The 16312-nt window shown below is 36.8% G+C and overlaps 1 protein-coding gene across 39 annotated transcripts in view; it reads left to right on the top strand.

The window, feature by feature from the left end:
- LOC108716985 (disks large homolog 1) overlaps positions 1-16312 on the top strand; it is a 116524-nt gene that overhangs the window by 55006 nt on the left and 45206 nt on the right. For 28 of the 39 annotated variants that reach the window (XM_041563287.1, XM_018263624.2, XM_041563281.1 and 25 more), the window contains 2 exons: positions 9772-9870; positions 14800-14850. In XM_041563287.1, the coding sequence (XP_041419221.1) occupies positions 9772-9870; positions 14800-14850 (150 nt within the window). The remainder of the gene's footprint in view (positions 1-9771; positions 9871-14799; positions 14851-16312) is intronic. The other 11 variants (XM_041563285.1, XM_041563300.1, XM_041563283.1 and 8 more) reach the window with 1 other exon arrangement.

Raw genomic sequence — 16312 nt, 5'->3', positions numbered from 1 at the left:
CTCATCTTGTTGCAGCCTTTAAGCCTAATAGGGGACCTACAAAACTGTTATCTATTGATTGGCTAGGGACAGGGTTGTGCTTATAACAGAGGCACGGCAGTGTGTTATTTATGGGCCCTTTAGCAATGTCATAGCAAATAGAAAATATATTATTGGAAGCTGTATTAAACATTCATTAAGGTGATCTTTCTTTATTAAAATGTATTTCTATAGCACTGTCAAATATAACGTGCAGTCCTTTTGAGCTTATATGAAGGTCAAAACTTTTTGAAGATACTGCTGGTACAAAAGTTGGACCAAGTATTCTGACTATGTACCAGTGTTTGGAAATTCGGTTTCTTTTTCATCTTTGTTGTACCAGTTGACACTTAGGGAGCTATATCTAGTATTTTATTTGCATATACTTTTGATATTACTTTTCTCTCTGTAACGGCTCTTAGGGCAGAGACACACGTGGAGATTCGGGGAGATTAGTCGCACCAACGACAAATCACCTCTTCTTCAGGCAACTCCCTGAACTGCCTTCCCGCCGGCTAGAATCTAAATCTGCATTGGGGTGGCACTCAGAGCATTTGTTTTCCGAAGTCGCTCGAAGTTTCCTCTTGAAGCAACTTCGGGCCACTTTGGAAAACGAAGCGCTCAGAGTGCCATCCCACCGGCGATTTAGATTCTAGCCGGCGGGAAGGCAGTTTGGGGAGATTAGTCGCCTGAAGAAGAGGTGATTTGTTGCCCGAAGAAGAGGCGATTTGTTGCCCGAAGAAGAGCCGATTTGTCGCTGGGCAACGGAATCTCCCCGAATCTGCACGTGTGTCTCTGCCCTTAGTGGATATTCCCCATCTGATACATACAGCATCATGACTGAAATTTAGATTTCAGGATCCTAAATGAAATTTGTCAGGAACCATCTATTAAAGAGATTAAGAGATCTTTAAACAGGTCTTCTTAAGTTGCCCATACACTGCCCAACCCCTTACAGTAGTCTGATCAGCCTGCTGGGGCCATACATGTATATACACATTTGCTGTAGGCTTGTTCTACAATGACTTCAATTTAAATTACTCACAGACAAAACCGCATATGAACTAATGGACCTACTAGATTGTCATTATCAATAAAAGACCATCGTATTCTTACATTACATTTTACAGTCATCTAAGAGGGAGCCAGATAGATATTTTGGTGTAGTTTAGTACACCTCCATCATATTTTGCTTCATGCCAATTATTGAAGAAATCACATTACTCCTATCTAAATAGTAGATTATTTACATTTGCGTTGGCTTTAAATTTTTACATGTTGTACCGATAGCCATTTTCATTGATGTATGGCTAAGCTATGGGTATGCTTTTGGTAATCACTCGTGCTTAAAAACATTTTTGCAGAGCTTTGCAATCTTTCACACAAGTCCTTGCATAAGTGACGCTTATAGCCTATACTCCGTATAACATGCACATTGGATCAGTAAGGATCCAGTTAACCTTCCTGTATATTTTTGGATAATAACTGTAGGAAACACGCTGACATGAAAGGAACATGCAAACTCCTAGCAGATAGTTCACAGGCAGGAATCAAACTCAAGACCCCAGTGCTGCAAGGTAGAATTGCTAACCACTGAGCCTCCTTATGCACTTTACTCAGGATAGCTTTCTAGCAGGCTCATGTACCGCCATATGTAATAAAAGGTGAAGTAATCCATACCAACCAATAAGAGGTTTTAAAACGGCTAAGCAGTATTCTCTACCTACAGATTAGTAACTATTGTTGACTAGATCTGTAGGAGCAACCCATTGATTGATTTTGTAATTCAAGTAAATTGCACTGAATTTTTCTTCTACGGCCTGGACCGAAACCTGAGGATCAGGCGGGTTCGGGCTGGATGACGAAAAAATTTTTCAGGTCGCTCCATTCCTCTCTCCCTGGCCGCGACCTCATGCTGCCAGCTTCCGCATTGTCATTTTATAGACTTGCCCGCCACACCCCTTTTGTGATGTCACTGTGGGGCATGCACAGGTCCTTAAATAGAGGGGGTGGAGTGGGCTGGTTTCGGGTTTGGAGCAGGCCAGTTTCGGGTTTGGAGGGGACGGGTTGAGGTAAACTAGGCCTTCACATCACTGCAATCTATTTGCAGAGATTCTGTTGCGTTACACTTATTCATTATCTATAAGGGAAGGGGCACATGGGCAGACTCGGTTCCAAGCATTCTGGATAGTTGATATGATACCTTTATTTGACTTGACTTGAAATATAAAGCTATACAATTCAGTTGGTATTAACTTATTCAGAGTGACAATATGAGCACTTTTACATTATTTTTTTTATTTAAGTGCACAGTTAAAGGGGCTGTTCACCTTTGAGATAACTTTTAGTATGATCTAGAGAGTGATATTCTGATATAATTTGCAATTTATTTTCATTTTTTATTATTGAAGGTATTTGAGTTATTTAGCTTTTTATTCAGCAACTCTTCAATTTTCATATTAAGCGCTCTGGTAACTAGGGCCCAAATTACCCTACATCCATGCATTGATTTGAATAAGAGACTGGAATATGAATAGGAGAGAGTCTGAATAGAAGGATCAGTAATAAAAAGTAAAAATAACAAAACATCTGTAGCCTTACAGCGCATTTGTTTGTTTTTTTTAGAAGGGGACAGCAACGCCCATTTGAAAGCTATAAAGAATCTGAATAAAAAGACTAACTATAAAACTATACAAACAAATAATGAAAACCAATTGGAAAGTTGCTTAGAATTGGCCATTCTATAACATAATAAAAGTTACCTTAAAGATGAACCACCCCTTTAAGACTCAATGGGGGTTATGTAATAAAAGGCACTAAGTTTGCCCAGGAGCAGTAACCCAGAGCAACCAATCAGCAGTTAGGATTTACTGATCACCTGTTTAAAAGCAAACCTCTGGTTGCTATGGGTTACTGCTCCTGGGCAGACTTAGTGCCTTTTATTACATATGGGTGTTTGCGCCTTGTTAAGCGAATATAAAAAGTCGCAGAGTGTCAGCTACCCCAACTGTACTTGTGTCTAGTGCACAAGTGTATTAACTGTGAATCCACAATCTAAAGATGCAAATATCTCAATTTATTTTTGTGGTTTTGGACCTCTTTAAAAATGCCAGTTTTTTTTTTTGCAGACATGATACTGTTCTAGCCTGCTTTTATGTTTACTATGGCTTTCCATTCCGTGAATGTTTTGAGGTTGGCTGTTATGAATTTATTTAGTGGTGTAATTATTCTGGGTTTCTGCTAATGCTATAACCTTGTCATGGAAGCAGGTCTCCTTAGACTGCATTGTAGGTTGCCATGGAGTCACCAAGGATAAAATGATGTGAGTTGGTTGTTTGCATGGTTGGATCTTTTCAGTTGAATGAAGGGGATACAGCTGCAATTTTAAAGTGATATGTCATCATATTGCTTTTGTAAACAAGCAATATTTTTTTCTGAACACAAATGGTTTAAATTTTCTGGATTTCCATCTTTTCATGGAACATATTATTTGAGATCTACGTCATAGTGATGACAGGGACGACCAAATTGTCCAATGTACACTTGTTTGCTGCTTCCCTAAGGAGGCTTTGAAAATGTAAAAACTAGGGATGCACCGAATCCACTATTTTGGATTCGGCCGAACCCCTGAATCCTAATTTGCATATGCAAATTAGTGATAGGATGGGAAAAGATTTTTTACTTCCTTGTTTTGTGCCAAAAAGTCACGTGATTTCCCTCCCCACCCCTAATTTGCATATGCAAATTCATATTCGGTTCAGCCAGGCAGAGTGATTTGGCCGAATCCCTAATCCTGGATTCGGTGCAACCCTAGTAAAAAGGACTTTTAATACACTTCAGTGATGCAGTTTTAGCTTTTTATTCCCTTCCTATGCACAACTCAGCCTAACCTCAGATATTTTATTATTTAAAAGCAACATGGTATTAGCTTAGCTAAAATATATATATTTTTGGTAACAAAATTATGGGCAAGATAAACACGAAAACTGTTTTGAAAATATCTTTAACATCACACTATATTGTGATACTTTAAATTGAGGTTAAATATGTCTGTAAATACTTAAACACTAATAAAAGAGGCAGTTGAAAATGGTGGTAAACTAAAATCACATTTGTCTGTCTTTTATGCATACTGTGCTCCAGCTTTGCTTAAATTTGCAATTTCCATTACATGTAGTACTTTCTGCAAAATACTTGCGGAAGTTGGCAAAACGAGAGAAACCGTGTGTCCTATATTTCAGGAATATTTGTATACTGGCCTTAGGCACTTTTACTATCCATTCCCAGAGCTGCACAACATAAAGGATTAATAGGCTGAAGTTCTAAATTCACTCCTACGTTAGCATTGCCCCCAATAACTGCTTAAAGGGACATTTAGACAAGGAAATGAATGTGGCCAAAATGCATTTACAGATCTTTATCATTTAAGTGCAATCCTCATTTTTTATAAACCATGATATTTATCTATAAACAAATACCATTTAGGTTTGGGGCAGACGGGCAGATTCGGGGAGATTTAGTTGTCTGACGACTAATCTGCTCTTCTGTTGGGCGACAATCTCCCCAAACTCGTGGATATTGTTGCCCCGCAAAAGAGGCGATTACTCACCAGGCAACTAACTCCCCCTGGATCTGCCCGTCTGTCCCAACCCTTATACTGTTTTAGGGGTTTTGTTTTTTTTTCAGAATAGGGCAGGAATATGTATTATCTGTGTCTCTGATAAATGCAATAGACGTACTGGGACTTTCCTTGGGTAACAGGTAAAAGATTGCTGAGCACACAAGACCTGATTTTTCAAATAATGTTTTAGTGAAAGCAATTTAACATGTACAAGATAGTAATAACTGCTACTGTATGTCAGCGAGGTTGTCACTAGAAAGTCTGGGTTTTTTGTCTTTGGCTATTCTGGCTACACACATTATAGGCCAGATTATAAAGGTTTGACATTCATTTTAAACTGACCTACAATGTGTATAGCCAAAGGCTTGAGATTCGTTTTTTCCATTTGCTGAATGATCAAAAATCAGGCCCTGGAAATGATGCACTTTATTTTTTGATCTCTCATCCGGAAACATTTATTACACATTTTTTAAAACAAGTACTTCCATTTTCTTTTCTAATAAAGTAGTACATTGCACTTTAAATTAACCAAGCTTTATGAATTCATATTGGTGACTTTTTTTTTTTTTTATTTAATGCTTTGAATGTTTTTTATTAGACTTGGGTGATTTACTTTTATTGTAACTTGTACGTAATACTTGTATGTACTTGTATGTAATAGAATGTCCAATTCCTAGCAACTTTGCAGCTGATTATTTTTTTTAATGGTTTTTGATTTATTTGCCTTTTGACTCTTTCCAGCTTTCAAATGGAGGTCACTAACCCAACAGCCAAAAAATTTCTCTGTGAGGCTGCAATTTTATTTATACCATTACCTTTTACCTCTTGCTTAACTACCTATTCATGCCCTCTCGTGTTCATATTCCAGTCTTTCATTTAAACTAGAGATGCACCGAATCCGGGATTCAGCCAGGGTTCAGCCTTTTTCAGCAGGATTCGCATTCAGCCGAATCTTTCTGCCCAGCAGAACCGGATCCTAATTTGCATATGCAAATTAGGGGCAGGGAGGGAAATCACATGAATTTTGTCACAAAACAGGGAAGTATAAAATGTTTTCCTATTCCCACCCCTAATAAGCATATTCAAATTATGGTTCGGATTCAGCCGAATCTTTAGTGAAGGATTCAGGGGTTCGGCCGAATCTGAAATAGTGGATTCGGTGCATCCCTAATTAAAACCACTACCTGTTTACTAGGAAAAATAAACAACCTGATAGCTGTTGAAGTACCAAGCTGGAGGGCAGCTGAGGAAAAGCTAAATAACTGAAAATAAATAAATAAACCAACTTAAAATAACACTGAGAAGTGTATTCTGTACCAGAGGAATCGGTATCCAGGCAAAAAAAAACTTACAAACCCTTTAAAGGGTTATTCCTGCTTTTGTGAATCCTATGGAAAGCTTATGCCATCATGCTATAGATAAAAAATAAATACATAAAAAAATAATAATAATAATAATAATAAATAATCTTTTTTTCGTTGTCTGCTTCGTTATTGAATTCTGTTGTGCACTCCTGTTTGCTGCAGACAAACCAATGAGCAGTGGAACAATAAGTTATGACATTACATTTCAAATAATTAACAGTAACAATGTAACAAGTTTGTGGATGTAGCAGATGCCTACTTTTTATAAGCTGGGCATACTACTGGTATAAACAATCCGGCAAAATAAATGCTTTGGACATTGATTAACCTTACAAGATGCATTAGGTGAAGCTATAATGCACATTTCTGTGTGTGTGTGTGTGTGTGTGTGTGTGTATATATACACATATATATATATATATATATATATATATATATATATATATATATATATGTATATATATATGTGTATATATATATGTGTATATATATATGTGTATATATATATGTGTATATATATATGTGTATATATATATGTGTATATATATATGTGTATATATATATGTGTATATATATGTATATATATATATATATGTGTGTGTGTGTGTGTATCATATAAATGTGTATGTGTTTACACACATACACTATGCATTTGTAGCTTTCTGAGAGTTAATGAGTCAGGCATCTAGTTTTAGTGCTGGCTAAATCGATTGTTTCTTTTCGTTAGTAAAAAGGCTTTCTTCATCTGGGCATAGCTTTGTGTTCTGACCTTTGTTAGTCACTCTGTAATCTGTATTGAGAATTGATTATTTGTGCCTAGAAACGGTATTGTCCTTTGTTGTTTCATTGGTCTTTTTAATTAACGAGAGTTAGAACTGCAGGATGAAATTGGATTTGTCTCCTCTGCTACCTCAACTCAGTGTTGTGCAGGGTGTTTTTGTGTTTGAGATAAACCGAGTTGCTCCTAAATTATACTGTTTTTGGATGCAAAGCGGTGTTACCAGAAACTCTGTTACAAGGACTGAAGATGGCAAGTCTTTACCGAAATGCAACATTACAAATGCAATCCAGGCTATACCATACTCCGACACAGCTGTACCAACAGGCAGTGTGCATGCAGCGCTCTTACAGCTCATCAACCTTGCCTGTATCGTCTAAACATCGGGGTAGATTTAATAACCTGCGAGATAGTGTGAAAAAGAGTCCTACCAGAAGTACTGGCAAATTCAAAGCTACCAGTGGTTGGTGGTCTGATGACTCGTGGTCAAGCTTTTCATTTGTGAAGGTATGAATTGCTTTCAGTTTAGAAAAATGTGTTGTGCTTCATAGTGCTTATATTTCTTTAAAATTGTATTCCCCCCCCCCCGCTAACGCCCACCTAATTTATCATGGTGTAGTTTATGAAATATGACATTGCATGATCCTCTTGTCTTAAAATGTAACATTAACTAGTTAAATTGCATCCTTGGGTTACTAAGGGCCAAATCTATTAAGGATTGAGTTGTTTTCCACGAAAAAATGTGAGTTTTGAATTTTTTGGTGGGGTTTATAATTTATTTTTCTTCAATATTTATTATACCCCAACCCAGGAAATATCGTGAATCCAAAAATACACCATCTAATACCTGTCACGGCCACCTGGCCAGTATTTTACCAGCCTGACCAGTAAAAATTATGCTTGACCCCAATATTATTAATAGGAGAAAAAACTAAATATACAGGAAGGCCAATATTTTTTCCAAAAAAGGTGGCAACCCTATGTAGAAGTCAATGCCATAGGTCCCTTGATCCATTTGAAGATGTTAAAAGCCTTCATGATGTTCGAGTCTTTTTCAGTGCGTTTCGCTCAAAAACTAAATTAAGCGAGCGATTCAAGGTTTTCCCCTCTGAAAACTCTTATCAATTTGTGTTTTCGGGTTGTTAACTCCCGACTTCACTGATTTGAGTTTTTTTACATTCATTTTTTTGTGTAATTAAAAAACATTCGAGGTTCATTTGAGGTATAAAAAAAGCTCACATAGCTCTAAAATTTGACCTTTTATATATAACCCCCTTAATGTACATGTACAGGTATATCTTGTGTTAATTTATCTTGTGTTAACATATTCCACACTCCAAAGAGCTCTGGATTACGAGAAGGCCAACTCCCTTACACGTAGGGGCAGATTTATCAAGGGTTGAAGTCAAAATTAGAATATATATATTTTTTGTGGAATTCAAATAGGGAATAGTTAAAATTCCATTCCAGTTTTTTTGAAAAATTGGTCTTTTTGGTTGTTTTTTTTCTCGAATTTCGAGTTCATGGGAATGTATGGGAGTTTTTACAAACTCCCATGAACTCGAAATTCGATCCTTGATAAATTTGCCCCTTAATAGAAATATTAAAATTTGGAATAAAATTGATATTTTTTTTCATTGTAGTAAGAAAACCACACCTTGTACTTGATCCCAACTAAGCTATAATGAATCCTTATTGGAGTAAAAACAGTCCTATTAGTAATGATTTACAGCTAAATATTTTTTTTTTTTTTAGTAGACTTAAGGTATGGAGATCCAAACTACGCAAAGTTCCCTTATCCAGAAAACTCCAGGTCCAACAAATGATTATTTTTTTTGCATTTCTATGCCAAAAGCCAAACACACAAGCAGGTCTGTCCCTGCACAGCGATGTTGGGGCAAAAAAAAGAAGATTGGCGTTTGTTTCCTGGTGGAGAAAACATCTTGTGTGACATTGATTTAAAATATTTTAGGTATTAAAAACCCTAAAGTATTGTTTAGCCATCAGCAAAAATGTATGCACCCTCATAAATACACAGTTTTCTTTAAATAAGCCTCATAAGAGATAGCAATGATGTATATCGGTACTTCTACTGTAGATCATGGATTTCCAGGTAATAACTATCTTTATACAGGTATGGCAACTAATTAATAGTTATACTTCATTATATGTGCTCCATGCACATAGAGAAAGAAAGAGAGAGATATGCATTGCAGGCAAAATGTAATAAACTGGAAAGTGGTTTTGGCCTATTTAATAATGGACAAAATCTTTGAGGCAGGTAAGTGAGGTGTTTGTTTGACTCTATGTTACGCACATGGTTCTTCTGTGCTGGATAAACCTGAAACAATGAAAATTATTGTGCAAAACCATGGAAAGTTCAGAATTTTGGTATCAGCATGGGCTTTTCGCTAAAGATTGTTGCTATTTTATTTATGGTCTTTCGGTTGTCTGTTCTTTTTAAAAAATATGAAATCATCTGGATTATGCTCATTAACTATAAATTTTTAAATGCTCCAAATGTAATACAAGAACTTTAATAGTACGGATATGGGACCCGTTATCCGGAAAACCGTTATCCAGAACGCTCCGAATTATGGAAAGGCCGTCTCCCATAGACTTCATTTTATCCAAATAATCCAAATTTTGAAAAATGATTTCTCTTTTCTCTGTAATAATAAAGCAGTACATTTTACTTGATCCAAACTAAGATATAATTAATCCTTATTGGAGGCAAAACCAGCCTATTGGGTTTATTTAATGTTTGCATGATTTTCTAGTAGATTTAAGGTATGAAGATCCAAATTACAGAAAGATTTTTTTATCCGGAAAAACTCAGGTCCCGAGCACTCTGGATAACCGGTCCCATACCTGTAATTGTGTCAGCAGTATCTGTTTTAAATGCTTTCTTTGGGATTTTAGTGTTTAGTTTCATGTTCTTTTGTATACCTTTCCTCATTTGTTAAATGTATTTTTTTCTCCTTTTTTAGACCCCAGAAGCTGACACTCCCTGTCCTCCCATTGTCCCTGTGATCCCTGTTATTCCAGTCCCTGCTGAGAGCAATGTCATCCCATCCTCCACTCCACAGGTCTTTCTTTGTGCTTTGTTATTCAAAGTGTTACAAAGTTTATGTACATCATCCACTACCTAAACAGTTATTTCATTTCATATTTTTTTTTTTTTTTGCATATACATGGATATAATTTGTGCACCAGTGCAGTAACTATAGGCAACTAAGCAGATACTGTATTTGTATATTTGTAATGAATAATTATAAGGTGGGCATTCACTGTAAGGTTTAGTCAACTTTTCTGATGAACAGACGGTTTGGGTCACTAAGGTGTATAACTCTGTCCAGCTCTTAACATGTAATTCTCCACTTTGATACATGCTTGGGGTTTGGGCTATATTAAGACGGGGATGCATTCAAATATCCACTTCAGCCATTGGGAGTCTAGGGGACATGTTTATCTCTTGCATGGGTATCCAGTAACCATGTATAATATTATCCGTTAAAGAGGTTGTTCACCTTTAAATTAACTTTTAGTACGACGAAGAGAATGATAATGAAAACCCAATTGAAAATTGTCTCCGATTATTTGTGGTTTTTGAGTTATTTGACTTTCTATTTGGTGGCTCTTTAGCTTTCAATTCCAGCTAGCTGGTTGCTAGTGTTCATATTACCCTAGCAACCATGCATTTATTTGAATAAGAGACTGGAATTCGAATAGGAAAGGAAAAGGCCTGAATAGAAAGATGAGTAATAAAAAGTAGCAATAGCAATCACTTTGTAGCCTTACAGAACATTTGTTTTTTAGACAGGGTCAGTGACCCCCATCTTTAAGCTGGAAAGAGTCAAAAGAAGAAGGCAAATAATTCAAAAACTATACAAAAGATAAAATGAAGGGCAGTAAAAAAGTTGCTTAGAATTAGCCATTCTATAACATACTAAAAGTTAACTCAAAGGTGAACCACGCGTTTAAACTGCCCTAGACATATCTTGGCAAATTGCTGGTTGGTTTCCATGGGTCAAGGAACTAATTTCACCTGTTTGGATTCCTCACTTTGTTTCTTTTGTTGCATGTGCATTTCTTTTTGTGACACTGATTCATTTATTATAAACTCTATGATGTTTCATATCATTAGCAGACAGTTTTAGGTAATGTTAATGTTCACCTTCCAACACATTTTTCAGTTCAGTTAGTTTCATACAGATCACCAAAAATAAAGACTTTTTACAATTACTTTCTATGTGTGACCATTTTTCTAATATTGAAGTTTAAAGTTAAATTTTTCACCTTGCAGCTCTGGCAGGGGGGTCGCCGACCGTATAAACTATTCTAAATTGATATTTAGTTGATACATTTCTTATCGTTTGGCCCTGCAATAGTTGCTAATACTCCAGAGATGCTGCTGAAAATGTATCAACTAAATGTCGCAAAAATTTTACCGTTTAAAGTCTGCACCTGAATTACTGAGCTGCCAGACTCAGACACCAGAGACAGAAACATTCAACTTAGATTTAAAAAAAAAAATTGTAAAAATGGAAATTAACTGGGAAACAATCTGAAAACAAATAAACTGAAAAAGGTTTTTGGAAGGCAAACAACCCCTTTAATATATAACTCCAATAATTTGTGTTTTGCATTTGTAACTTCAGTCTAAAGGTGACCGAGTCAGCAGCTTATTGGCCTGTGTATGGGGCCCCCCGAGGAGGCTTCCCCGATCTAGATCTTTCCGAAAGTCGCCAAACGAGCGGATCTCTTCGTGTATGGCCAGCTTTAGTTTTTGAATTCATATTTGTATACACCGCATTCCACACAGCTTCTAAATAATATCTTGCCTAATTGGCATATACATTTCCGTAAATAGAGAGAATGTCTATAATATTACAGAATGGCTGATATAGCAATATCTTTGTTTCTATAACCTTCCTCTGAGCTAAGGGGGGTCTGACCAAATGTTGCACCTCAAAGTAGAGTCCTGCAGTGGGTGGGAATACCCATGGGTTAACCACAAAAAAAGCGGGTACCCTTGCGGCTTGAAGGTAGGATTTTCAGGTGCGGGTATAGATGCAGGTTGTGGCTCTGCGGGTCGGGTTGCAGGTCTCATCTAAATTTCTTATGTTATATTGTCTATATTGTAGTCATTTTCAAATTTTACAAAACTTGTTTTTGTCCCCGCCCCCTTTTGGTGAAAGTTTGCGGGTTGCGTGTCGGGTTGCGGTTAAAGGAGAAGGAAAGGTTAAAACTAAGTAAACCTTATCAGAAAGGTCCATCTAAATATACCAGTAAATCCCCAAAGTAATGCTGCTCTGAGTGCCCTGTGAAAGGAAACACTGCATTTCTTTCCTTCTATTGTGTACACATGGGCTTGTGTATCAGACTTCCTGCCTTCAGCTTAAACCTCATTGCCCTGGGCAAGAGCATGCTCAGTTTGCTCCTCTTCCCCCCTCCCTTCTCTACTGTAATCTGAGCCCAGAGCAGGGAGAGACTCAGGCAGGAAGTGATGGCACACCATGTTAATACTGCAGCTCCTATCCTAAACAAACAGAGAGTTTCTAGAGCTTTTTACTCAGGTATGGTAAAACATTCTACAGAATAAATATAGCATTCTAGCTTGCACTATTGCAGCTAATCTATTGGCAATAAGATGCCTCCATAGCTTTCCTTCTCCTTTAAGGCATTAGCGGGTCTGGGTCAGGTAGCAGATCAAAGTGGAGTAAATATGTGGATTGCGGTTCCTGTCGCGGGCTGCAGGGTCGGGTCCAGGTCTTAGAAATTGGTTCTGTGCAGGACTCTACGTCAAAGTGGGGTTTGAATTGAAAAGAGCCACTGCTTTAGCTTCTTATGAGTAGTGTTCTACAGTAGTGATTTGTTTCAAATGGAGTGTGGGAGACCTTTTAAAATATAACACATTTTAGTAATCACTTGTGAGTAAGCATGCTTTATGATTATAGATACCTGTGTTGCTTAAAAATGCCTGACCTTCCTGTATCAATTTTTAAATGTGATTCATTGCCCAACTTCTCCTTGTTGTAGGTCCAAAGCCTGCATTGTGCACGGGCTTGGGGAATTGTATATGCGGTTACTATGAATCTAAATGCAGAAATGAGCTCCTAAAAAGTTAAAAGAACCACCAATCTGTAAATCCAATAGCTGTGCTTGGTTTCAACAATTCAATACAATCTCCATCTAGGTTTAACTACTTGCCTTTTGCATTCCATTTTTTGGAATGTGGAGCTCATTATTATCAGAAAAAATTCTTTGTTCTTAAAACCTAGACAGGGTGAATGGGTTGTACAGTTAAAAGGATGTTTACTGGACTCACAGTTTGGTTACTCTGTTATTGTTTACATTTAATTTAACTAAATATTTTGTTAATAATAATGATGATGATATATTTATATATATATATATATATATATATATATATATATATATATATATATATGTGTGTGTGTATATATATATATATATGTGTGTGTGTGTGTGTGTGTGTGTGTGTGTGTGTGTGTGTGTGTGTGTATATATATATATATATATATATATATATGTGTGTGTGTATATATGTGTGTGTGTGTGTGTGTATATATATATATATATATATATATATATATATATATATATATATATATATATATATATATATATATATATATATATATATATATATATATATATATATATATATATATATATATATTTTGTTGTGTGTTTGGACCTTGTATCACACCATTTGTTTGAATATTGCCTAGGCTTTCAGGTTCATGTCATGCTAGCATGCCTTTAAGCCATTCCATTGTCTTCAGTTGCTCTGAAACTGTGTGTTGCCTAGCAATTCCTTTTTCCATAATTTGAATGGAGCTCAGAAACATAGAATCTATGACACAGGCAAGTGCCAGCAACTTTGATTCTAAGCGTGTATATTACACACTGTCTAACTGTTCTTATTGCTTGTTTGACAGGATGCAGAGGTTTCTAAAACAACACAATAAAAGTTACTTTAAAGTGCACCTGTCACCCAGACACAGAAATCTGTATAATAAGTTATTTTCAAATTAAACATGAAATCCAATTTATATTTTTTATTAAAGCGTTCATAGCTGTTGTAAGCTCATTTAAAAATGTCAGCTGTCAATCAAATATTGTCTGCCCCTCCTCTATGCCTAGGTATAGAGGCGGGACAGACAATTACTTTCACTTTCCATTCAGCACTTTCTAGATGTCACTGCTCTCCCCACATTCCCCCGTTCTCTTCACTATTTAATTGTGTAGCCAGTGCATGGGGATGGATATTGGGTCCCCCATTCTGGTGCACAAATAGGGTTGCCACCTTTTAAAAAAAGAATATCGGCCAGTGGTGGGGGCGGATACTAAGGGGGCGGGCTGTGATTCGAAAGGGGCAGAGCCAACAGACAGCAACACTAAATGGGGCGGAGCCACAGGGTAGTGCCGCAAAAGGGGGGGGCACATTGTAGAAGCCAAAGGAAATGTAAGTTTTTACTGGAGGGCAAGGGCTTTTGTAAAGGGTGTTACAAATTTCCGGTAGCTACATTGCCAGTAAATTTGTAATACCAGCCTGGTAGGTGTTTTATCGGCTAGGCCGGTAAAATACCAGCCGGGCGGCAACCCTATGCACAAACAAGATTCTGAGATGATGCAAGGCTTGCCTTGATAAGTGTCCACAAAATGGCTCCTGCCTGCTTGCTATAATTATGAATTCAGAGTGAAAGAAACAAGATTCAAATCATTTATATTGGGTAATTAAAGTTCATTTAGCTTGACTAATGTGATAAAATTGGATTTTGAATAATTTTTTTGCTTTTTGGGTGACGGGTCCACCTTAACACTTTGAAAGCTACAAGAGGGCTGCATTACTTGAATTTTGTTTGATTTAATGTAAGCTAAGGCTACATTTGCCAAGTTTATTTTGCACACACCAGTTCATTGCAGGACATTTATAAAAATGTGACTTGTGTATTAATCTTAATATTTCTTTTTTTCCCCCCATAAAGGCAAATCCCCCACCAGTGATTGTAAACACTGACCTGGAAACTCCATCTTACGTAAGTAGTTTTAGGGGCCCTAAATCCAGCATTCTTACATTTATGCACATATTTAACAATTTTTATGTAAATCCCTAAGTGGTTTTCTTTAAGGAGAAAAAAAAAACTTACTGTAAGTATTGTTTGTGTGTCTATATAATTCTCGTATAATAATTATAATAGTTATAACCGATCACTCGCATGTGACGTCATGCACATGCGCATAATGAGTAATTCGGGGCAGCTTCTCATTAAGCGCATGCGACTGAAGGGAAATGGCTGCTCGCAGCGGGAGCTCCCTCCCAGTGCGGGTAGCGATGGCGGGGGGCATTTAAAAAAAAAAAAAATCTTCTTTTATCCCCAACTGGAATGCGAGCTCTATTAGCCCACACCTTTGTTTGGGGATAAAATTTGTACCCAACAGGTGACCTTTAAAGGAATTAATCAGTGTAAAAATAAAAACTGGTTAAATAGATGGGCTGTGCAGAATAATAAAAAAGTTGAATATAGCTAGCCAAAAATGTAATGTATAAAGGCTGTAGTGACTGGATGTCTAACATAATAGCCAGAACCCAACTTACTGCTTTGAAACTCTCTTGGTTTCCACTGATAGAAATAGCTGTCTTTACCTATTAGGCTTAGAACAAATTCACATTTTAATAAACTGATAGCAGTGGACTGTTATTTCAGACGTTTTGAGTTCTTAACACAGGGTTGTATTTATTAACATTGGAGACGTTTGTGCGGAAAGGATTGGATTTTCTGTGTGCTAATTAGGATCAGTTTGGGGCTTGCATTTGTTGTATATGGAGACTGTATATTGTGTATATTACATAACATTCTCAAATATACAGATCAGATATTGTATAAAGATTTGACATAAGCAAGTCACTCTGAGGTAACCGTGATCCATCAGGGGAGAACTTTATCCACAAGCTGATGTGGCCCTCACTCAATTTTTTTTTAGTTTAGCAAATTGTTGGAAAAGCTTCATACCCGGTCAATAGGGGCTGAGTTGTCTGCTTACATAACAACACAACTGCATATGAAAGGATTAATCTGGTTGTTGCAGCACTGGTACAATTTAGCACGTTGGGATGGTGCTCTGATTATCATAAGATTAATATTTTTATACTTTGATTCTTACAAATGGACCCTATGAAGGCCTAGGCCAACAGACCAGAGCAATTAGCTGATTGCTGTTGTTTTACTGTGCCAATAGTGTTGTAGCTCTTCTTTGCGCTTTATTTCCGTATAAACAAAAGCTGCTAAAGCTGTGCATTCAATTTTCAGTGTTTGTGAAGTTTAATATTGCTTGGATCTTTTCCCAGTGCTTTCACTGGAAATCTGTATGCAGTCTCTCTTCTCATTTTCACAGTTGGCTAGTGATAACTGAATTAGTACTAACTTTTTGTCTTGTGATAGTAGCACAATCTGCTATGCAATTTCTTACCATTTGTTTTCTATTTAGAAAGCAACCATA

This window comes from Xenopus laevis, chromosome 5L (genome assembly GCF_017654675.1).
Source record: "Xenopus laevis strain J_2021 chromosome 5L, Xenopus_laevis_v10.1, whole genome shotgun sequence".
In the NCBI taxonomy this organism is placed as follows: Eukaryota; Metazoa; Chordata; class Amphibia; order Anura; family Pipidae; genus Xenopus; species Xenopus laevis.
This window is presented reverse-complemented; position numbering and strand designations above follow the sequence as displayed.